Here is a 23,038-nt window from a genome sequence, read left to right on the forward strand (position 1 = left end):
CTTTGGGATATTTTGGATAAAACAGGGTTTTAAAACACCTGTGAACAATTTTTAATTGTGGGAGAGGGGGATGCACAAAAAGCTTTCCTTTCTGGAACGGATGACAACATATAACCTAGCAAAAGAAAAGTCTCCTTATATGCCTGCCTGTGTAGATGCAGATGAGTGTAAAATGTTTCCATCTCAATGCAGGACAAAAAAGATGAGACATCCGATTCAGGTCTTCAGAGGTTTCCAGAATGTCACTTGCGAAACGCAATCACTTGGGTGTGCCAATGATAGCGACATTCATTCAACTAATTTCCTCAAATAGAGGCCACCACTCACTAACAAGCCCCCCCCCCCAAAAAAAAAAAAAAGTACATCTTCAATGGACATCCCTTATCCATGAAAGGAAAAAATAACAGACTGCACAACAACGTGGCTTTAATTACTTTTGCATTGTTTAAGAGAAATTACATTACGTAACCATTCTATTTACTTTGTCCCCCCTGGCATCTTTCCCTTGCTGGCCTTCATTCTTTCCCTCAGAGTTGTTTACTACTCTTGCATTCATACGTCCATCCTTCTGATTTTTCTGCCGTCCATCACCTTACCATCTCTCCTTCCTTCTGAACAATTTCCTGCCTTCCTTCCCCTTCGACCAACCTTTTTCCTGCCGTGTTCTCCTTCCTGACCTCCTTCCTTCCATAATTCTTTTGTTTCAACCTACTTCTGCCATCCATTCTTCTCCTTCCTTATTTTGACGTCTTTCCTATCTTTATTTCACTCAGATCCAACTTTCTGCAGTTGTTTAACCAAATGAGCCTTCTTGTGAATGATTCAAAGGAGTAAAAGTAGATTTATAGCATTGTGTTCACCCAAGCAGGCCCACATTCTACACTGAATAATTATATTTGTGAGTAAATGGAGACAAGATCATCATTTCAGTAGAATAACAATAGTGTAATACGTATGTCTGCCAATGGGTTGTGTTAAGGGTGAGTCCGGTGATTGGCACTTGTGACGGCTCCAAAGGTAAAAGAGTCAAGGGCTAATGGAACATTACAGTTGAAAGATAAAGGGACATTTAAGCGTTACCATTGTCAATGTGACTATAACGAAAGAATGAGGCGCAATGTACGTACTTTTAACAGGCTGGTTTATTTATATTTTATTCATTTATTTAACTGTATAGTATATTTTAGCACCGGAGCTCTGACAGGAAGGCTATTTCAGGTATGTTGCGTGTCAGATAAGTATTACACATCTGACAATAAATTTACTTGAGCCTTTTCAACTCCTAAACAGGGGTTGTTGAAAGTTTCAAAGTTGGATTTTCAGTGAAGGACATTTTTAGCTATTTTGTTCTTAGCTTTTGAAAAAAAAAAAAAAAAACATTTCCATTAAAAAGAAACATAAATGGCTATAAATAGTGACATTAAAATTTATTTTCATTATTTAAATAATAAAGACCAATGATGTGTGTCTCTTTTTTTAACATTAAGGATGGATTACTCCAAATTCAGTGTTAAAGCATAATTTAATTTAGTTTTCGTTTGAGAAGAAGAGGAAATAAGAAATGGAGAGCTGAGAGTTCTGCCATACTGTCACGTGATCTAACCAACGCATACGTGAAAACGCATTGCTTTTTTTTCTACCCCTTGCATTGATGAATTAACATTAACCTGCGAGGGATTTGTTTTATGAGTAAATATTCACCAATAATATTATTGAAAAAAAAATATAAACGTGCAAATGTTTGACAGCATCCCGTTGAGCTAATTTAAATTTTGAGTTAACACTTTCAACACAGTTGTACAGCTCACCAATAAAAATCGTAGTTAATTCAAATATTTCGGAGGATTTTTTCATACAAAGAGAACAACTTTCTTGAAATCAAATATTATTTATACATATATCATCTAATGCATCGTACTGTGTGCCTTTTGAGCGCAGCTACAAATACCGAAACTTAATAGTCGAATCTACAAATAGATAAACAGTGCTGCTCGACATGGTGACCAAAAAACAGACCTCCGAGGAGCGCAAACTTTTAAATATCAAATTAAAACCAAATTAATGATATATTCTGCTGGCGGGTGTTTAAATTTTTTTTTAAAGTAAATAAACCGTATGAAAAGTCCGCCATGACTCCGCGTGAAGGGGAAGCGAGGATGCTACTGATAGCATGATGGAGTCAACTTCAGATCAAGGTTTGTGCGGAATAGTACATTTATTTCGTCTTGTTTGAAGCTATTTCGCCATTAATTTTTCTCCAAAGCCTTCATAAATGTTTTCCAAATATATACGTCTAGCGTTCGTCTAAATGCTTGTTTGGGATCTTGTTGTGAGTTATGATGGTTTGCTTGTACTGTAGATGTGAAAGACAACAGGAATGACAACCTCGGATCTTTCTAATATAATGCCACAAGTATACACCTACCACAACTTTTTGTTTTTTAATAAATAAAACAAAAAAACTGCAACATGTTTTTATGGGTTATTGTATGTAAATTGAGGTGGAAGACATTTGAAATTATATTTAAGGCTGTTACTATACCATAACAAAGCAATGCGCTGTGAATACTTGTACTTCAACACATTTTCCATTTTACTACTGGCAACTCTTTACAGCATCTTGGGATAGGTGTGATCACCTGGCTCCTGATCACGGTCACGATGACAACCAGCAATTTGACACCACCCGCAAATGGACCGCCACCTCTTCCACTGATGATGGCTCCAACGGAAGCGATGAAGAAGGGGATGCTGCATCAAAACTTCCAAGATCAGATTTAAATAATTTGAAGCGAGAGAAACCATTGTTTTCCAGTGGCGTAGAACATTCTGGGGCATGTGTTCCTTTAAAACTGTGTCATGGAAGTGAAGACAGCGTCCCCTACACTATCAACAGATACCTGCGGGATTACCAGCGAGAAGGCATTAGGTTCATCTACAGTAACTATAGCCATTCGAGAGGGTGTATCCTGGGGGATGACATGGGCCTTGGAAAGACAGTGCAGGTAAATACTAAAGCAGCACGGAACATTTTGTATTATTTGTCAAAGTGCAAGAGAAGGCAAGGTCTTCTTCGATACAGTATGTTGCTTTTTTGTTTCCCTTGTCAAAATGCAAGCAAAGGTATGATACTCATTTTTCCAACATGCAAGTAATGGTGGGGTACACATTGTTACGTCATTGTTATTTTCGTGTCAAAGCTGTTGTAAGTAAGTAAGGTAAGATATGCTACTTCCTATATGTATCTTGCTAAAGTGCAATTGGAGGCATTTTTACCATTTTTTTTTAATATCAGTTTGCCAAAACAGAAGCACGTACAAGATTTGTTGTTTTGTGTGTTCGTTACCTATAAAAAGCATAAACATGGCACAGTTTTTTCATTCTCTTGCCAAGGCTAATTTGAAGGCACGATATGTTGCTTCATTGGGTTGGTAGAGTACAAAGAAAGGCACAAGAAGTTACTTGGTTATCTTTCCAAAGGGACACTATTATTCTTCATTAGCTGTACACGCATCTGCCTTTGGTGCAGGCATTGTGGGATCAATTCCTACTCAGTGATGGTGTCGATAAATGCCCTGCGACTGGCTGGCGACAGGTTTGGGGTGTCGTCTGCCTTCGCCCGACGTTAGCTGCGATAGGCTCCAGCTCTCTCCCTGGATAAATGCAGAGAGGTTGCGTCAGGCAGGTGCATCCGGCATAAAAAACTATGTAAAAATATGAGCATTCATCTGAGATGACATGGTGTGACGACCCCGAATGGGACAAGTCGAAAGAAATACATACATCTTGACAAAGCTCAGGCGAAAGGCTCTACATGTCAGTTATGTAGTCAAGCGTAAGCAAAGTCAAGATATGTTACTTTGTCTCTTTATCTTCCCAGGTTACTAGAATAGGTACTTGCCAGAGTGCAATCGAAAGGTGTGATAAGTTGACTCATCTGTTATTTTGCCAAAGTGCAAGTGAAGCTGCATTATGTTTCCAAAGTGTGCAAGTAAAGGCGCAATATTTTGCTTCATTCAGTGAAGGCATCCCATGTAGCTCCTTTCTTCTGTCAAGGTTCAACTGTAACAGAGAAAAACCAAGCCACACTGAGTCATCGCCCATGTTAAATCACTTGGTGGGAGCTTTCCATATCTGTAACTCATGTTGTAAATACTGTAAATCATACAGGTCAACACAATGAAGCTGTCAACTAGCAAGGAACATTTCTTCACTTTGCTGTTTTGTTTTGAAGGTTCTTGGTTTCCTTGCGGCAGCATTGCACAAAAAAGGAACTTGGGACGATATTGAGAGCAACAAGCCTCATTTTCTGCAGAGCCAGACCCCATTCAGGCAGAGGGAGCCAGATAAAGTGGGTGCAACAATCAGAGCATAAAAATGGCTCATTTTTAAAGGCATGACATTTGTTTTCAGGTGCTATTTATCCAGATGCAGACTGCATTAAATTTAACAATAATGCGAAAAGGGGAGGGACGGCGCGGCGGGGATTGCGTTTGTCTGCAAATGTCATCAGTGCGAGTGTTTTTGCAATCTGTTGTAGCTTTTCCTGATTGTGGCCCCGCTGTCAGTACTGTATAACTGGAAAGATGAACTGGACACTTGGGGCCACTTCCAGTATGCGGTGGTCCACGGGCTGAGGAAACAGGAGGCGCTGGCTCGCGTCAAGAAGGGCCGCGTGGAGATCGCGCTCACCACCTACGAGACGCTTCGGCTCTGCCTGACTCAGTTTAATAAGTGAGAAGCGTATATTATTAAGATGTACAAGACTCAAACGGCATACTTCCTAAACGCATGAGTGTTGTTCTGCACATTTATGTGTTTATAGCACTTTCTCATGCTGTTGAATGGAAAAAGTGTGTCCTAGCATTTGACTGGTAGAATATATTACACAAGATATTTAGGGGTTGAGTACTAGCCTGTGAAAAGGACCTCTTGGAATCGCCTTTTTGAGGGTGTCAACGTACTTGAAAATGCTCGAGTATTGGAAAGCCCAAATATCCTCATGAAAATGTATGTATTTTAGATTTTTATTTATCTTTTGGGAGTTTATGAAATGTAATACAACTGGAGATGCATAAAAAATATTGAATAATATGCATACTGTGACACGGTGGTACAGCTGTAGAGCGAAGGCCTCACAGTTCGGTAGACTGGGGGGTTCAAATCCTGGCCTCACCTGTGTGGAGTTTGCATGTTCTCCCCGTGCCTGCGTGGGTTTTCTCTGGGCACTCCGGTTTCTTACCTTGTACTTTTCCTTTCGGCTTGTCCCATTAGGGGTTGCCACAGCGTGTCATCTTTGATGAACGCATATTTTGTTTGGCACAGTTTTACGCCGGATGCCCTTCCTGACGTAACCCCTCAGAATTTACCCTGGGAGCGAAGCTTACAGCACCTGGTATTCCGAGGCGGTCTCCCATCCAAGTACTAACCAGGGCCAAACCCGCTTAGCTTCCGAGATTTGATGAGATCAGGCGTTCTCAGGGTAGCATGGCTGTAAGCCTTGGTTTCTTACCACATCCCAAAAACATGCAACATTAATTACACTCTCAAAATTGCCCCCAAGTGTGATTGTGCCTGCGACCGTTGTCTGTCTTACTATTGGCTGGCAACCAGTTCAGTGTGTACCCTGCCTCCTGCCCAAACACATCTGGGATTGGCTCCAGCACTCCTGTGACCCTTGTGAGGATAAATGGCTGAGAAAGTGGATGGATAGACTGGATTCAGAGTCAAGAGTCTAATCCGAGTCAGGTGTGAGCCAAACTGGAGTCCAATCAATGATTCTTGATAGGAGCTTCAGTGGCTTCGAGCTGCTTTGGCCACTGGAAAACGCACACCAGTTTAGAATTGTCTCTTGTCAACAAGCGTTGCCTGATGTGTACCATGCCACGATCCAAAGAGTGTCAGGCTGGATAAAGTTATAAATGTATCTCGAAAAGTCTTGATGTTCATAAGTCCACAGTTAAACAACTTATCTATAAACGGAGAAAGTGCAGGACTGTGGCGGGACTGTCCTGTAAACTCCTACAGTTTTGTAAATAGGGATTGTCCAAAATTCATCCAGGTCGTTGCGCACATCTCATCTGCAAAGACAGGAAACGTTTGGTCGAGGGTTTTTGCTACCGGTTATTAAATCCAAAGGTTCACTTACTTTTTCCACCACATCCTGTGAACGTTTAGATATTTTGCTCTATAAAATGTGAAAAAATATAAATATGCGGTAGTAGTTGAAGTAGACTTATTCTTTTGATTTGAATGATCAGACTACCTTTTTTGATGCAGAAATTGAAGAAATTCCAAATGGTTCTCAAACTTTTTCCTCCCACAGTAGACCTATACATTGGATAAGTCACGATCAAGACCCCCCTCCCCCACTTAGTTTTACTCCCTTTAAAGTTAGAAGAAAAGTGGTCCCCAATACTAGCCCCATCGATGAGCGTGAAATGAATTGCTTATGACTTATCGAAACATGGCGTACAAAATTTCAAGATCAACACGCTTTCTGGCCACCACCTTTCATTGTAGCTGAAGCATCGGATCCCGGTTAGTTGTATTTCATCACTGCTTACAGATATGATTCCCATTTGTATTCGTCATACGATCTCTTTCTCTTCTGCAGCATCACGTGGTCCGCTGTGTTTGTAGACGAGGCGCACAAGATAAAGAATCCAAACTCTCAAATCACTCAAGCCATGAAGGCTCTCAAATGTCAGGTGAGATTTTGTCATTATTTTATAGAGAATTAAGTGTACATTTTAGATGAAGCTGTGTGCCTTGTTTTGTGGCTGGTTAGTGTACGTATTCATTCTTCTTTTTCACTCAGATCAGAATTGGTCTAACTGGCACCATCCTTCAGAACAACCTTGAGGAGTTGTGGTGTGTCATGGACTGGTGGGTTTTTCTTTCTTCTCATCAGCAGTTTTTGATTCTGCAAAAGTCCAACATTTCGGAACATGTCACAATACTCCATTCAGCATTGAGCATAAAGTGATTCAATCTGGCATGTGTTTTATTTTTTCTGCGATCTATGTGTAACTTTGCGGTTCTGTTCCTCAGGGCCGTCCCTGGCTGTCTTGGCAGCCTGGGGCATTTTCGGAAGAAAGTGTCAGAGCCAATCGAGCAAGGCCAGGGACACAGTGCAACTAAGCGGGCCTTAGCGACAGCGAGGAAGACCATCAGGGACCTGGTGAGGAAGATTTCCCACTGCTTCCTCCGAAGGACTAAAACACTGATCAAGGACCAACTGCCCAAGAAGGATGACAGGGTAGGTAAGAGTCTGCTGACAGATGATGATGATGATGAAGTGCTGCTATAATGCAGTGGAACATTTTCTCCCCAATTTAGGTGGTCTACTGCTCACTGACTGACTTTCAGCAGACGGTCTATCAAGCCGTGTTGGATTCTGAAGACGTGCAATTGCTTCTGAGATCTTCAGAGAAATGTGGCTGCCAAAGCGGCCGTGCACGAAGGAGATGCTGCTACAAAGTCAGTTTACGCCGTGGATGTGTTGTTTTATTGGTCTCGCAAAGTGATCGCGAACAAGGGTTGAATAATTGTTTGTTTTCCACTTAATTATAAGCATTTCTCAATAAATTCCTTTAAATTTGGTAGTTTAGTGGAGTTTTTTCATGTTAAGTTAAACAGCAGTTCACTAAATAATTGTTGTTTTTTTTTCCATGTTCCAACAGGCCAACAGGCCATTTGGTACACCAACACATTAAATGCAATACTTCCAGACACATTTTCAGAAATACCTCTAGGCAGATAAAATATTTACTTGGTTTGATTTCGCACGTGATCTTTGGCCATTTACTCCAGAGATTCCGCTATTTGAATTCAATCCATTAAAGAGTACATTTTCCATAACATGTTTTTTTGAACGTGTTCCTACCTTTCAGACAAACTCTGAGGGTGTGCCAGTCAAGACAATGTACTTCACTTACCTGGCCGTACTGAGGAAGGTTGCGAGTCACGTGGCACTGCTTCAATCCACTGCAGGCACCAGTAAGAAACAGGTATCGGTAGATATTCCGCCTCTATAATAACTTCCAATTTCCTAAGATGCTCACAGTGCCCAAAGTTGTTATTCATCTAGATTTATATCCAGTAAAAATATGGTGGCTGGCACGGTGGAGCAACTGTAGAGCTTTGGCCTCTCAGATCTGAGGACTGGGGTTCAAATCCCATCCCCACCTGTGTGGAGTTTGCATGTTCTTCACGTGCCTGCGTGGGTCTTCTCCGGGTGGGCACTCCGGTTTCCTCCCACATCCCAAAAAACAAGCATTAATTGGGAAACTCTAAATTGCCATTCGGTGAGATTGTGAGTGCAACTGGTTTTTTGTCTCCCTGTGCCCTGCGATTTCCTGCCAACTAGTTCAGGGTCTACCCCGCCTCCTGCGCGTTAACAGCTGGGATAGGCTCCAGCACTCCCTGCGACCCTTGTGAGGATAAGCGGCTAAGAAGATGGATGGATGGATGGATGGATAAATTTCTATGTTTTAGTAAGTTTAAATGTGTGGGAGTGGGAAAAAAAACCGATATAAAAATGTACATTGGATCTGGATCTGTACCCTCGGCTATGAACAGTACAGGTTTAATGTATTCTGAAAAGAGGTTCTTATTGTGTACACATTCAGATTTGTGGTCCACTAGTATCTCTACATCGTGAGCATTGTATTAGCTGAACAATGCCAAATTTGTGCGATTAATACCTAACTACCTCATTCGAGTAAAAGATTGGGTTCAGTGACATGCCTCATTTGTTCTTCCAGGAAAAGTGTGTGAACGCCATTTGTCAAAAGGTGTTCCAGAAGTTTCCAGACTTTGTGCAGAGGTGCAAAGACGAAGCGTTTGAGGCCCTGTCCGACCCAATGTATAGCGGCAAAATGAAGGTGCTGGACAGAGACGAGAAGTGGTCAACTTCTCTATATAGCAGAATTTAAGCATACTTAATTTCACCTCTCAGGTTTTGCAGAAACTCCTCAGATTCTATCGGCAAAAGAAAGATAAGGTTCTCCTTTTTTCACTCTCAACTAAGGTAAGGGCTGTATTTGCATCATCATTTCACATTGAAGCAATTCAAAGGGCCTTCTTGTGTTGAGTTTACATGTTGCCCTTAGTGTGGTTTGAATACTTTAAATTAGCCTTTAATGTGGATGGGAGGACGAAGGATTGTATGTCGACCCTAACCCGACCCGCGACCCTAATGAGGACAACCTCTCTATTGAAACAATTTTTTTCACTGTAACGTTATGCAGGATTCGAACATTTAGGTAAATACAAAAAAAAAAATTGAATAACAAATCATGTACAGCAACATAACCGTATTTCCGGCAGAAAGGTGTTCTTAGTTTGGTGTTGGTGCAAAGTCGAAATTTCATCAAAATATTTACTTCTCTAAGATGGGGGGGGGAGGGGTTGATTCTCTCTTTGGTGTGCTGCTAGATTTCGCATCAAATCTGTTTTGAGTTTCAACACATTTCCCATCTCGTCACGATGTTTTTACCTGCCGACTGAACGTTACCCCAAATACAAAAGTGCAAAATGGCTATAGGCTATAAAAATGTCTTGCCTATAAAAGTGAAAGTAAATGTTTGACAACAAACATCCATTTCATTGATTACTTGTAAATCTATTGCGCATAAAAGTTAAATACCATTGAAATGTATTGAACAAAAAGTTGACTGAAAAAAAAAAAAAAACTGAAGCCGCTGTAAGATTTTGCACAGTTTAAATATTTAAAGTAATGATTCTCGTTCATACCACTAAAAGACCACTAGTGGTTCTCGTTCCATACATTTTAGAATCACTGGTCGCAACTGTCACAATCATAAAATCATTTTTATCTGCACTGGCGATGATTTCAGTACCATCTCAACATTATTAACCGTCATGAAAATGTAAAACATTAGCACGAGAAGCTAATTTATCAGTCTGCATCTTCACTCAGTGCTCCTTTGTATTGGGCAGCACAAACCAGGTGGACTCAAATGAAGGGTATCAGTCACAAAACATTCAAATGAAAGTCACAAAAGCGCCTGCTGAGTCATTTGGAGCAAATGCGAATGGGAACAGGAAATGGTAACGCAACAACAACAACAACAACAAGAAAACAGTAGCATTTTCTGTTGAGCTTCTTCTCTCTTTACGGTCACGGGTGAGCCGGGTCCTTTCCCAACAGGCCTTTGGTACACCCTGGACTGCTCTCCAGTTAATCGCAGTAAATTCCCATAAATTACAGTGAAAATTCAGAGAATCTTAGCTTTGTTTTCTTCTGTTTTGGACCTGGCAGCTGTTGGACGTGTTGCAGAGCTACTGCATGGCCGAGGGTCACGACTACAGCAGATTGGATGGGACAACTAAAGCCAAAGAACGAGTCAACATTGTCAAGGAGTTCAACACCTCCACTCACATTAACCTCTGCCTGGTCTCCACAATGTAAGTGTGGACATAAATACTTGAAATAATGCAAGCTATCGTATTTTAGCAGCATTTCTTTATTTTCACTTGTGAAATAATATTCAACAATGTCAGCGGTAGATTACAATTCACCTCAAGTGAAACTGTTGTTAAATATAAAGTAAAAAAGGACGATTGTGTGACTATTGTGACTTGACATATACTACTATTTCCCTGATGGGATTTTTCTTTATTTTCAATGGACAAAGCAGAAATGGGTACTATTCTCTGATATTTCATATGAAGACAAAATGAATCCGTTGACTCTTTTCCAGGGCGGGTGGTCTCGGTCTTAACTTTGTCGGGGCCAATGTCGTGATATTATTCGACCCAACTTGGAACCCAGCCAATGACCTCCAGGCTATAGACAGGTTTGTTTATCAAATATATGTTTTGCATACAATTTTGCAGCCATTTTAACAAAGCTTGCTTGATCATTTTTATTCTGCGCATCTCCAGAGCATATCGCATTGGCCAGTGCAAAGACGTGACTGTTTTCAGGCTAATCTCATTGGGGACTGTGGAGGAAATTACCTACCTCAGACAAGTCTACAAACAGGTACTCAGATAATTAAGAGCTCGACATGTTGCGGGAGATAATAAGATGTCCCTTGGGAAATTTCGCTTAAAGGGAGAGTTTGGAGTTGAAAAAAAAACTCAAACTTTGCAACTCTAATTTCTATTTATAACTGTCCGGTGGACCGGATGAAATAAATTCACAAGTAGTGAGATTTTCACCTGTAGTTAACTACCTTAAATGGCTCCTCCTATGTTGTGATTAAAACATAATTACCTCCTTGTACACCTTCAATCATGCGTAGTTCATACTTATCTTTAGATGATAAATTATGGGTATTTTTTGTTTGCAACCAGCAATTGCAGAGCTCTGTCGTTGGCGCGGAGTGCGCACGGCGGTACTTTGATGCGGTGCAGGGAACCCATAAAGGTGAACTGTTTGGGATCCAGAACCTCTTCAGGCTTCAGACCCAAGGCACATGTCTCACTCGCAAGTTACTAGAGGTAAGTTTCAGTATGGAAATGACAAGTGGTAGTTACAGAAGCTGTATCGATTTTGTCTGATTATGCTATACAAAGGACTATTACTGAAATAAGAGGGGGGGGGTGTCACAATATTTTGAGAATATATTTTCAAAATTTAGGTAATATAAATTTTTGAGAATTAAGTCATATTTGACGATCAATTTCATTTAAAAATCCCCCCACAAATAAAGCAAAGCAAAGCAAATGTATTTGTGTAGCGCATTTCATACACAAGGTAACTAACACAATGTGCTTAACATGATCAAAAGGATTTGAATACAAAGAGATAAAACATTTTAAATGGGGAAAAATGCAATAAAATAAGTAAAAGTACATTCAAAAACAGCTCACAGTGGAAGAAATACCATTAAAATTGGAACTACTTTAAAAAGCATGAGAGAAATCAAAGAGTTTTCAACCTGGATTTCAAAACATTCACACTATTCACAATTTATTCCATTTGTGTGTAGCTTAATAGCTAAATGATGCTTCCCCATGTTTGCTTTGGACTCTGCGCTCCACTATTTGACCTGAGTCAGTCCATCTCAGAGCTCTACTGGGTTTGCATTTCTTTCATGTATTCAGGACCGAAACCATTTAGTGATTTGTAGACCAGTAGCAGAACTTTAAAATCTATTTTAAAGCAGGATAGTGCATCCATCTGAGCTCAGAAGCTGCTGGCTGTCTTTTGAAGCCTGGCATAAAATTCCCAACTCTGCAACACTGTTTTCAATCAACAGGTCAACAGTTGCTTCAGTCTCCCAGTGCAGATAATAATTTAATGTACATGCCGTTTTATTATATTTGAAATAAGAATACAGAATAGGAAAATATCCATCCATTTTCTTAGCTGCTTATCCTCACGAATGTCCCGGGAGTGCTGGACCCCATCCGAGCTATCAACGCGCAGGAGGCGGGGTGCACCCTGACCTGGTTGCCAGCCAATCACAGGGCACATGAAGACAGACAATATTTGTACTCACAATCACACTGACGGGGCAATTTAAGAGTCGCCAATGAATGCATATCTTCGGGATGTGGGAGGAAAGCGGAGTGCCCGGAGAAAACCCACACAGCCACAGCGAGAACATGCAAAGTCCACACAGCCAAGGCTGGGATTGAACCTCCTACCTCAGAACTGTGAGGCCATTGCTAAGAAAATAATTAGCTGAAAAAAAGATGACTTAAAATGATAATACTTGAAAAGACATAACTTTTTGTGTTCAATATTTTTCAGTTTAGCTGTCATGATCTTTTTTTTTTTATTCCCAAGCAATTTAGGCATCTTCTGCCTTTTCCTTTACAGTGACTCGTTTATCCAATACACATTTTTGTAAATGCATATATCTCTCATAATCATTGCAGCGTGAAGGACAAGTGGAGGCGGGCGTCATGACAACCAGCACACACACAAATGTGGATGAGGAGATGAAGACTCACAGCGTCAGCGTGAGTTGCTCCGCACTTCTCAGATACTCGGAACGTGAAGCACACATCTTTCCCATCCCTCGCTCACACATCTTGTCTCCCCAGTGGCCCGCTCGAGCCTCTCATTCCCATGCTAAAAACGGGGATACCTCATAAGGGGGCCTTCCTGTGTGTCAGTCAACCAGCCGACTGCTAAAACCTCATCTGGTTCTTTTGTCAATGGATAACAAAGTCTTACAGCTGCTCACTGGTTGAATGAGCTGGAACAATCGAAAGCATGTCTATATGGCGGATTGTAAAATAATTATGTAGTATATTGCACTCCAATCCTGCGTGTGCCACCTTCCACAAGGGTAACAAAGGAGTGGAAGATTTCTGGTAAATTGCCACGGAAAGTTAATCTCGGGAATTTAGGAATTCCTCGGGCGTAAATGTAAACATTTTGTTATAAGCAGTTGTTATTTGTCATAATTGCACAGTAATATTCAGTACAATTAAAAATGACTTTTCAACAAATGTATTTGTAAATAGAACTTTATCAAGTTTAAGTTTTAACAATTCTTTAATTAAAAAACAAAAAAAGTCAGTAAAATATTTGTCATCACCCTGACCAACCCATCCAAAACTGAGCATAAAATCTACTCCCCTTACAAAACCACCAACAAAGTTCCATCTAATATGTAAAATGAAAAGATATTCTATAGCTACAAAGAGTCCTAGTCAACATGCCAATGCCCTCTTGCCTCTCAAGCCTAGCCTCTGCATTTTTGCTAAAACATTTTAGGCAATGAGCTCTTCATATTCAACTGTAACTTGCATAAAATCTCATAATTGTAGTCGAGATTATGGTAAAATAATATGTCCTGAAAGTCATGGTTTGTCGCCTTTAAGTCCTGTAGATATTTACAGCATTAATTTCCATGTAAAGTTCTCATCCCTAATTTGGGTGCCTGCCTACCTGCCTGAATGAAGTGATTTGTTTCTTTTCAGGCAAATGATTAGTGTTGGATGTACAGTCCAGGAATAAAGGTTTGCTAATGTGCTTCTTGGTGACACTCTAGAATAGGAGGAGAGGAAAAATGTGTTCAAAAACTGTTGAGGCATGATGGGGTCAATTACAGCGGATTCATACCTTTTGACAAAAATACTGTAATTCTACTAACTAATTATGCTTGGTGTAGGTGATTACCACCCATCTGTCCATTTTCCAAATTGCCCGTCTTCATTAAGGATGCTGGTGAGCTGGGGCCTCTCCCATTTGACTTAGGCACATTTATGCAAACAACCATTCACACTCTCACCTGTGCACTTTTGCCTCCATCGGATCTAAAATGCATCTTTTTTAACGTGGGGCTGAGTCACAATAAATGGAGAAAAATCACGCAAGTGTGGGGAGAACATGAAAACCCAAGATTCCAATCCAGAATCTCAAAACTGCGAGACAGATGTTCTTACCACAATTTCACTGTGCTGCTCTGTGTCCAAAACCTTAATATGAAATGCCTCTTGTCATCTTTCGTTGGTGCTGCTCCAGACATCTTTTTGATTCATGGAAAGAATCTGAAGCATACGCACACTGAAGGTTATAGCGTTTATGGTTCCTTGTGTATGCATGCAACCGCTCCTGATATGGACAGATCTGTCCAGTGAATAGTAAAAATTGGATCATGGTTGGTGGTCCAAATGAAGTCCAAATGTTTATAGCTTCTGGACATGTCAGTTCCTCATATTACATCATAATTGGAGCCTGTGTCGCATTGTGGTTTATTATGATTTGCTATTACGAACATCTGTTTTGTATCCCACCAAGAATGTTCTCATGGACTATTTTTTTTACCGCTTCCGCCCCTTTCTATGCCAACTTACTCCTTTGTTTTTGTTTTTGTGATTACAGGGAGCTGGAGATGCATCCAAGGAGAGCATGTGTACACCCAAGATCCCCAAAGGGCTGCTGGACTTCAGTAGCGGGAGTGATGATGATAATGTTGAAAGGGAGCGGGTAAACCCCAGTGGAGCGGTTGGCACAAGGACAACGGATTCCTCTGTGGGGCCTCGTCCAGTCAGTCTCCTTCAGCACGGTTTTGCCACAGTGCTCCAAAGGCTTCAAGCCATGCCGGAGTCCAGTGAAGGTGACAGTACTTCTGGTGGAGAGGGGCATGATGAAGGCGAATCCCAAGAGACAAACAGTTCAAGCTCGGAAGGCTCCAACACCCAGAATAATGTTCGCCCTAAACTGGGAAGAAACATGCTACAGCATGGGAAGACAAAACCAGGCGACACATCACGGAGGAAAAATTTGGAGGCAAATGACAAGGAGAGTGATCGAAGCATCAAAAATCCGATGCTTCCCAAATCACACCGCTTTGACCATGATTCTGAAGAATCGGATGATTTGGACATTGAGATGCTCCAAAGGGCAAAGGGTGATGCCCTGAATTCTCGCCGGAGAGCAATATGCAAAAGACAAGGAAGAAGAGGACACGTTGGAAAGAGAGACATGGTGAGGGGAACAATATTCACCGAGGACATTGAGACCTTCACTTCAGAGGATGGCAACACTGGAAGTTCAGATTTAGCCAAAGCACGGGTCCCGAAAAATGGTCAAGGATCTCGAATGAGCACTCGCAGAGGAGAAGATGCTTCGTTTACTCATTTGAAAAGTCAAACTTCTCCAGCATCCAAAGGAACCATTGACACTGTCTTAGGCAAGACTGTTCTGACAAAACTGTTCTGCAGTCGCATTTAACTTGAATTGAGAATTCTCTTGATTGAAGGTGGGGTGCAGGAGGCGGTGTACACCCACTCCAACCAGCGCGTGGTGGGCGGAAGTAAAGCTGAGGAGCTGATCAGTAAAGCTGCAGTGAAGGACGTGTTTGAGCGCAACATGTACTCTCAACTGCCTGCCAATGAACTTCTCACTCCTTTCAAGGTACACAGGACACCTAAAACCACGACATTTATAGCAGGGGGTAAATTCCACTTCCACCCGCACTCAGTAAAAATCTCCCACATTTCATTAAAACACAGTTTGTCGGGGGAGGTTTGGCCGCAACACGCTTCCGTGTACTTTGAAGACGACTCCCTGTCTTTTTTCATTTTTTTAAGGCATTGTTCTCAAATGAGCCAACTTGGCATTATAAATACTCGTTGGGAATTTGAGATTAAGAATAATTCCTACCTGAAATGAAGTGATTGTGTGTATTTTGGTTGGGCACCATGTTTAATCGTCAAAATCCATCAATCTTTTTTTGTCTTTTCAGCTGATATTCTGTAGAATGACCTCTTTGAATATCTGTCTGCTCAGTTGTAACGACCAACAGCACAACAAGTCTCTGGCATTGTGTATATTCTGCTCCGGTTCAATGGCCCCCACACCGTCGAGCAGTTCTGTTTGACTGGCAATATGGCGCCATGAAAATGGTGACGTCACGTGCATGAGCTCGATAGCTGAATTGGTTTTTTTAAACACTTTGTTCCAGCAGAGTTTGCCAGAAAGCCCACCCGACCGCCAGCCCCGCCTCACTCCCGACATCCCGCAGCAGCTTCCTGAGCCTCACCCTGTCACCATCACCGAGAGCATCGTGCAACACACCAGATGTCACACCTTCATCTTGGGGGAGACCCCTCTGGCAGTGCGCAGGTACTGAACCAAATAGGAAGGAATCCTCAGGAGAATAGATTGGAAGTGGGGAAAAGAACTGTGCGCTCTCCCAGGCAAGCGGTGGAAAGGGCGGATTTTCAGGGAGGGAGAATTCCTGGCAGTGTCGGGAAGTTGGCCAAAACCCACCGCAGATTAAATGTGTAGCGCCCCCCATCTGGCCCTCGGGAAATAGCGTGCTTTCACACACAGACCACCTCTGAGCTCGCCCCACCACCCGTTTCCCAGCATCCTGCCAAACATTACACAGTTGTGTTCAGACCCGACGGTGCAGGAGCGGGGGGAAAAAAAAACAAAAAAAACTTGGCCCCAAGGGATTTTACAACGGATATACACATACTTCGTAAGAAACACATAATGTCGATTTCTCTCCAAGATACACTCATAAACATGCACCCTCTCACACAGTCACACACAGTCACACACACACAGATACACACACAGGAACCTTCTTTGGCTGTGATATCATTCCCCAGGTGGAAGAAGCTATCTCTGCCCGGAGGCACTCCAGGGTGTGAAAACACATACCAGTTATATTGATTCCCCGTTCCGTTCAATTATCGAAATCCGCACGGGGTTTTTACTACCATCACTTTTTTATTCATTGGTTTTCCAGTGAAAGCTGCAAGTTCTATTAACTAACACTGACCGTCACTGCCTCACTTTTAAGTGTTTTTGTGACTGCGGGCAGATAGACCACACTTTTAATCAGTCCCTTGGAGCGTAAATACGCTCATGTGGAGAAGTATTCATCTTGGGTCATGCTTGATGTGCCCACAGAATATCTTAACAGTGTTCAAGTTGTGGCTTTTGAGAAAAGATACTTTAATAAACATATGGTGTGGTGGAACTGCCAAAATGGAACACAAAGCATTCTGTGATACAAGCTGACTGAAAAACAAAATTCCCGATTGATATCAATTATATTTGGAAGAATTAAATCCAGAGCTTCATCAAAAAACTTAAAAGTTAGTATTCATGCAATGTTTCCAGTACTGTGCTTCCATTTGCTGCATAGCATTTGTCCTCATTCGGGTTGCGGATGAACTTGGTCAGATGACTTTATGCAATTGTTGGGAGCACCGTGCTCATGTCGTCGGCCAATTGACGACATAAAGACAAACAACCATTCATACTCATGTTCACACTGATGGGCAGTTTAGTGCTGGGGTGTGCAAACTACCATTCAGGAGTCATTTGCGGCACATCGTTAAATTTTTCGTGGCACATGCCACGCACTAAAATGAACAATTGACACTGCCTGTGTCAAATAGGAGATGAAAACATTTGCTCTTATCCTTCACGCCCTTCGTTTCCACCAATCTCACATCATTCGGTAAGACGTGCTTGAGAATAGGGTTTGTTTACTCCACTTTCTGCTTCAGGTTAAGGTCAACTACAAATTGTTCTTGTTTTGGTCCCGAGTGTGAAGATGTTGAAGCTCTCTGCAGACCACGTGTGTGCTCTAGAACATGACTATGAAAATGCTGGGGAAAGCCTATTAGGAAATCTGAACCTTATTTGGGGTTAATCAGAGGCGCTTTAAAGCACAGGTATGGCCTGACTCGATGTGATTACCGTAATTTCTGGACTATAAACCGCACCTGATAATAAGCCTCAACCAGTACATTTTAAAGGAAAAAACATTTTGTACATACATAAGCCGCACCTGTCTATAAGCCGCATGTCCCCACATTGAAACATGAGATATTTACAAAGAAAGACGGTACACAGAAAGAGTTTTCAAAGTCTTAATAATATACCTTAGCTTTTCTTTCCAAACAGTGCCTGTGACGCGACAGTAACACAGCAGCAATACTCTAGTAACAGAGCACTAACAGGGCTGGGTATAAAAAAACATACAGGTAAAATTCACTGAGACGCGGCAATAACACAGCAGCAACACGGTTCAGGCTACCTGCTTTTATTGCCTCTGAAAGCTTTTTTCGTCTTTTTACATTGCTCCAATTCTTCCCGCTGCAGTTTCCAGTGTCTCACCATCGATTCATTGATGCCAAGTTTACGTGCAGCAGTTCTGTTTCCTTCTTTATCGGCCAGCTTGATTGCTTTTAACTTGAAAGCTGCGTATATGCATTTCTTCTGTCATTTTCCACGATGAGGGTCTGTTCATGCTAACTTTATTCACGCACAGAGCGCCACGTTACATTAAACTTGCGTCTTCCTCGGCACACCTGTCTCACTCTTACCTCTTCTGCTCGAGCGCCCCTGGCAGCCGTTAGAAAAAAATCCATAAATTGGCCGCAGCATTGTATAAGCCGCAGGGTTGAAAGCGTGTGAGAAAAGTCGCATCTTATAGTCCGGAAATTACCGTAGTTCATTCTAAACACAGCAATGTCCAGTTCTAAGTGGGTGTGCACACTTGCGCAACCACATTGTCTCTGTTGTTTTTTTTTTATTCCTCCAGCAATGTATGCAGCAGGCTCATCTTATATATTAATGTCACACATAATGACATCCAAGCCATACTTTGCCACATTTAGTAATCTTTATGAAATTGGGGTCAGCTGCACCGTTGTCTTGAGTAGTTTTCCCGATTAGAGCTGCTAGTCTTAAAAACGTCGCTGTGTTAAGTGTGTTTGTTGTGTTGAAGGCAGCAGCTGCAGGAGATGGCGTCCAAGTTGAATTTCCCCTCGGCCCAACAGTTCGCCGCTGAGGTTCTGAGAAGCGACTCGACTCAAAGGTTAGCGTGGCTCAGAAGCTATTACGCCACTCTCGGCCACCCTGAATTCGCCACCTTCGTCGCCGGCAACTTAATGCCAGCCGACGGAGCCCAGATCTCACCTCTCAAAACCACCGAGACCGAAAGGCCGAAATCCAAACAGAAGGGTCGGGAGCCGGCGAAGAAGAAACGGCTATCGCAGAAGAATGTGCACGAGCCTCAGAGTGATGTTCCAAGTGTGGTTCCCGAGGAGCAGGAGCAGGCGGTCAGCCGTGTGAGAGGTCATAGGAAGACAAAGAAGTCTACTGTGGCCAGACCTGTTGGTGGTCATGGTGTGTGCGAAGCCAGCAGCAGCAGTAGTTGTCCGGACCCTCAGGAGATGACGGATACTTCCCTTAATATGGAGCAAAACATGACTGCAAATGTTAAAAAACATTCCCAGGAAGTTCTCCCTCAAGAACAGAACTCCGATCTCACGGAACTCTTGGGCGACACCTCCATCCTTGACGACTTATTAAAACCCAAACTCAAGGGTCCTGCCCCAAAAACATCCACCTCTGTCCTAGCCTCTCCTCATCAATCTAGAAGCGCCAATAACATCAACAATTCAGACACATGTGAGTCTTTCCCTACAAAACAGATACAACTGAGGAGAGGCCGCAAAGACTTCTGGGACATTCTGAACGAGGGCAATGAAGAGAGCATCGACAGGCTTACAGACCTGGATGAGGTGCAGAGGGCTTGCGTCAAAACCAATTTGGGACCTCGAACTCACTCTGTGGAGATGGGGAGCAAAAGTCTCTGGAAGACCAACGACAAGTTTCTTTGGAAGAAATAATATCTCTATCGCTATTGTTTTTAATCCCAAAAGTTGTAAATTTGCTACTTGGACCTTCAAAGGGGATTTACTCGATTTACGGATTGTTATAAGGGTGGATTGGTTGCCATGAGTTTTGAGCTGATCAACAGAATTTGATTCGTTGAAGAAACTGCCCCACTGTAAAAATACGTGTGGCAGTCGGAAGTTAACGAGCCCAGTTTAATTTATCCTATTTCTAATTTTTTTTTTTTGAAACTTTCAGAGATTTAAAAACACATTAGATTTTTTTTTTTTTTTTTTTACGTTTTGTATAAGCCCGTCTTCTTCCTGTCAAACATTTTAGAAGTGACATCATTGCTGGATGTCCATCAGAAGTAGAGAGCTGTGATTGAATTCTTGCTTCTCCCACTCAACATTTTTAAAAGTTTGATGAAATGTTTATGGTCGTTATGGTTATGTCACCAATGATGAAACATGTCATCAATGGTGATCGGATCCCTGCCTCGACCCGAGCTAACGCTATTCTCAGGATTACCGCCGAAATTGGTCTTCCACTCATTTGCATGTTTGGACTTGAACTCGTAGTTGTTGTAACGACTTCTGATTTTGAAGGAGTCGAGCAGATTACATGGAAAAAGCAGCACACACATTCAGAAATCTTATTGCTGTCAAGAAAAATGAAATGAAGCGAATTGAGTATTATGTGGGACAACAGGAAATTACAGTGTACTAGAAATGTATGTTAGTGCTTAGGTGAGCAAAAAGTCCTTGTTGCCAGGTGTCTACAACCGCGAAAAAGCACACAAGTAGTTTTTGGGATGTGTTTTGGATAAAAATGACCAGGAATATAATCTAATATAATTCAAGTTGCAATTTCATCATGACATTTTGATTTGCCCATGTTTTTAGTCATTTCTTTTAACTAAAAGTCAACATTTTCTCATTTTTTTCATGCTTTTATCTTTTTAGGGGAAATTAGGGATCAGGAATGAAAATTCATTGTTGATTTTTACATGCATAAACATCAATATCGGTTTTCCCACCAAGCCTTTTAAGTGTGATGTTGTGTGGCGCTCTCACATCGGCTGTTCAAGCTGATTTTCTCTCTGTGCGTGGAGACAAACTTGTCACGTGAAAAGCACGTATTTCTAAGTTATCTGCACTTTTTATTTATCCATCGAAAACAATATTTAAAGATGTGAGATCTTGAAATAAAAAAAAGATATTGCCTTTTCATTGGTTAGTGTCATATGTGAACACAGTCTGTTTTGAAAATTGAATGGTTGTAGGTCGCATTAACCACATCCACCGTCTGCTCCAGCTGGACAAGCTTTGTCATCGAAACGTTGATATTCTTTTGTGTTAACGAGGTCAGCAACAGGTCTGTGGTGTTGTTTCAGCGCACCTGATTGTGATGTCTAATGGATCATTTGGCAAAGGAAGCCTTCCAGCTGTGAGTCTCTGTCATTACAGGAACCAGATACTCACACTGCCGGCCTCTCCCGGTATGTTGGTGGCCAAGCCGTGTTAATACACTACTGTATGTACAAATAAATGGCTGGAAATGCAAAATCTCACTCAGGTCCCACCTGTGTCCTGAGGGAGGCAATACAGGGTTATGGGAAACATGCGTTTAAAGTGTCTGTAAATGTTTACATTGTAAGTAAAAAGGTAAGTCAATATTTTCTCAAGCTTTTTCAGAAAATACATGTGAGCGAGCTGTTGTCCTCCTCTACTGTTATATAACGGTAAGGTGGAATTAACATAATAACCACCTTTATAATGAGTTTCTTTGTCTGGTAGGTTGAGTGAAGATCCACAGTCACTTTCAATCAACAGCCAAGCTGCAGTGAGAACAGTATCATGCAGGAGCACCTTCATCATCCGCGGATGGCCCTGCTATTCTGTCAAAGCCAAAAGGTAAGCGGAGCTGCAGTGAGTTTTGTTGGATGCCGAAATTAGTGTTAACTAACAACAGCAATTAGCTTCTGGTAAAGGGTGAAAGCGGGACTTGATTGCTCAGTGAAGTTGTCGAGTGGGGTGGTGTGTCTGGTACACAGTGAAAGAAGTGCTGCCTCCATGGAAAAAGTTGGAACTGTACTGTTTGCATTTAAAAAGAAAAACATTCCTGTCACATTGGGCCAAAAAACAAAAAACAAAAATTTGAATAGACCTACACTGTGATCGTAGCCCAAGACACGATCTTGCAGCCACGGTCATGCCCACTCTTACATTATGCACTTGAGGCAAAATCCGAGACTTATTGTGGCCTGGTTTCGTTCAAGTGTACTCGGTTCCCACTCTGGCAGCTTTGTTTGACATCTTTCAGCCGCAGCGTTGAGGTTAGCCGAGCTTTCTTTCACTCTGTTTGGCTGTCATGAGAAAGCGCTGATAGCCATCAGTAAACAAGAGAGGGGATGCAAGCTTCAGCAGGACGTGGCCGCCCAGAATTTCTTTTGTGTGCATGGGTGGTACGATCGGGGCTGTCTTCACTGTCACACCTGTTTACTCGGCAGCCAGAGGAGAAGAAAAGGCCCCTTTCACGCTTTACAACCCCTCCACCTTTTTTCCCCTCTTCTCGTTCACCCACAACTCTCTTTTTGTTTTAGATTCCGATAGTTCGTTTGGCAGCCGGTGGAAGTGCGATAGCTGGGAATTGGACAATGGAACAGCTCACCCACAGACTTGACACGAGTTGGAAGCACGTGGAGGTCAACTGGCGCGGCAAAGAGATTTTCCTAATAGATATTCACAGCACAAGGCAGCACGGCGTTTTGAGTGTTTAGCGTGTCTGCCTCACCCTTCTGAGTTTCGAGGTTCAAACCTCAGGTCCTTGTTTGCATGTTCTCCACTGCCTAATTGTTTGAGTTCCAGGATGCTGGTCAACTATTTCAGGCTCAAACTGCGGCCATCGCAAAACATTTATTCACGGTACATGCGATGTATTTTATATGTG

At 42.0% G+C, this 23,038-nt stretch overlaps 1 protein-coding gene and 1 pseudogene across 4 annotated transcripts in view; one reads left to right on the top strand and one right to left on the bottom strand.

Moving 5' to 3' along the window:
• The window catches only part of ercc6l2 (excision repair cross-complementation group 6-like 2), a 41,533-nt gene extending 20,215 nt beyond the window's left edge, over positions 1-21,318 (top strand). Inside the window, exons 1-20 of one of the 4 annotated variants that reach the window (XM_061817861.1) lie at positions 1,871-2,195; positions 2,617-3,005; positions 4,235-4,351; positions 4,541-4,734; positions 6,617-6,710; positions 6,821-6,888; positions 7,054-7,261; positions 7,342-7,482; positions 7,896-8,012; positions 8,769-8,888; positions 8,963-9,034; positions 10,289-10,434; positions 10,731-10,826; positions 10,915-11,014; positions 11,329-11,475; positions 12,862-12,945; positions 14,819-15,629; positions 15,699-15,853; positions 16,404-16,564; positions 19,194-21,318. In XM_061817861.1, the coding sequence (XP_061673845.1) occupies positions 2,171-2,195; positions 2,617-3,005; positions 4,235-4,351; positions 4,541-4,734; positions 6,617-6,710; positions 6,821-6,888; positions 7,054-7,261; positions 7,342-7,482; positions 7,896-8,012; positions 8,769-8,888; positions 8,963-9,034; positions 10,289-10,434; positions 10,731-10,826; positions 10,915-11,014; positions 11,329-11,475; positions 12,862-12,945; positions 14,819-15,629; positions 15,699-15,853; positions 16,404-16,564; positions 19,194-20,100 (4,152 nt within the window). In that variant the 5' untranslated portion in view covers positions 1,871-2,170 and the 3' untranslated portion in view covers positions 20,101-21,318. Of the gene's footprint in view, positions 1-1,870; positions 2,196-2,616; positions 3,006-4,234; positions 4,352-4,540; positions 4,735-6,616; positions 6,711-6,820; positions 6,889-7,053; positions 7,262-7,341; positions 7,483-7,895; positions 8,013-8,768; positions 8,889-8,962; positions 9,035-10,288; positions 10,435-10,730; positions 10,827-10,914; positions 11,015-11,328; positions 11,476-12,861; positions 12,946-14,818; positions 15,630-15,698; positions 15,854-16,403; positions 16,565-19,193 lie in introns of those variants that run through there. The other 3 variants (XM_061817862.1, XM_061817859.1, XM_061817860.1) reach the window with 3 other exon arrangements.
• On the bottom strand, positions 5,381-5,499 carry LOC133500125 (5S ribosomal RNA; annotated as a pseudogene).
• Positions 21,319-23,038: the final 1,720 nt, after the last annotated feature.

Source organism: Syngnathoides biaculeatus, chromosome 4 (assembly GCF_019802595.1).
Source record: "Syngnathoides biaculeatus isolate LvHL_M chromosome 4, ASM1980259v1, whole genome shotgun sequence".
Classification (NCBI taxonomy): Eukaryota; Metazoa; Chordata; class Actinopteri; order Syngnathiformes; family Syngnathidae; genus Syngnathoides; species Syngnathoides biaculeatus.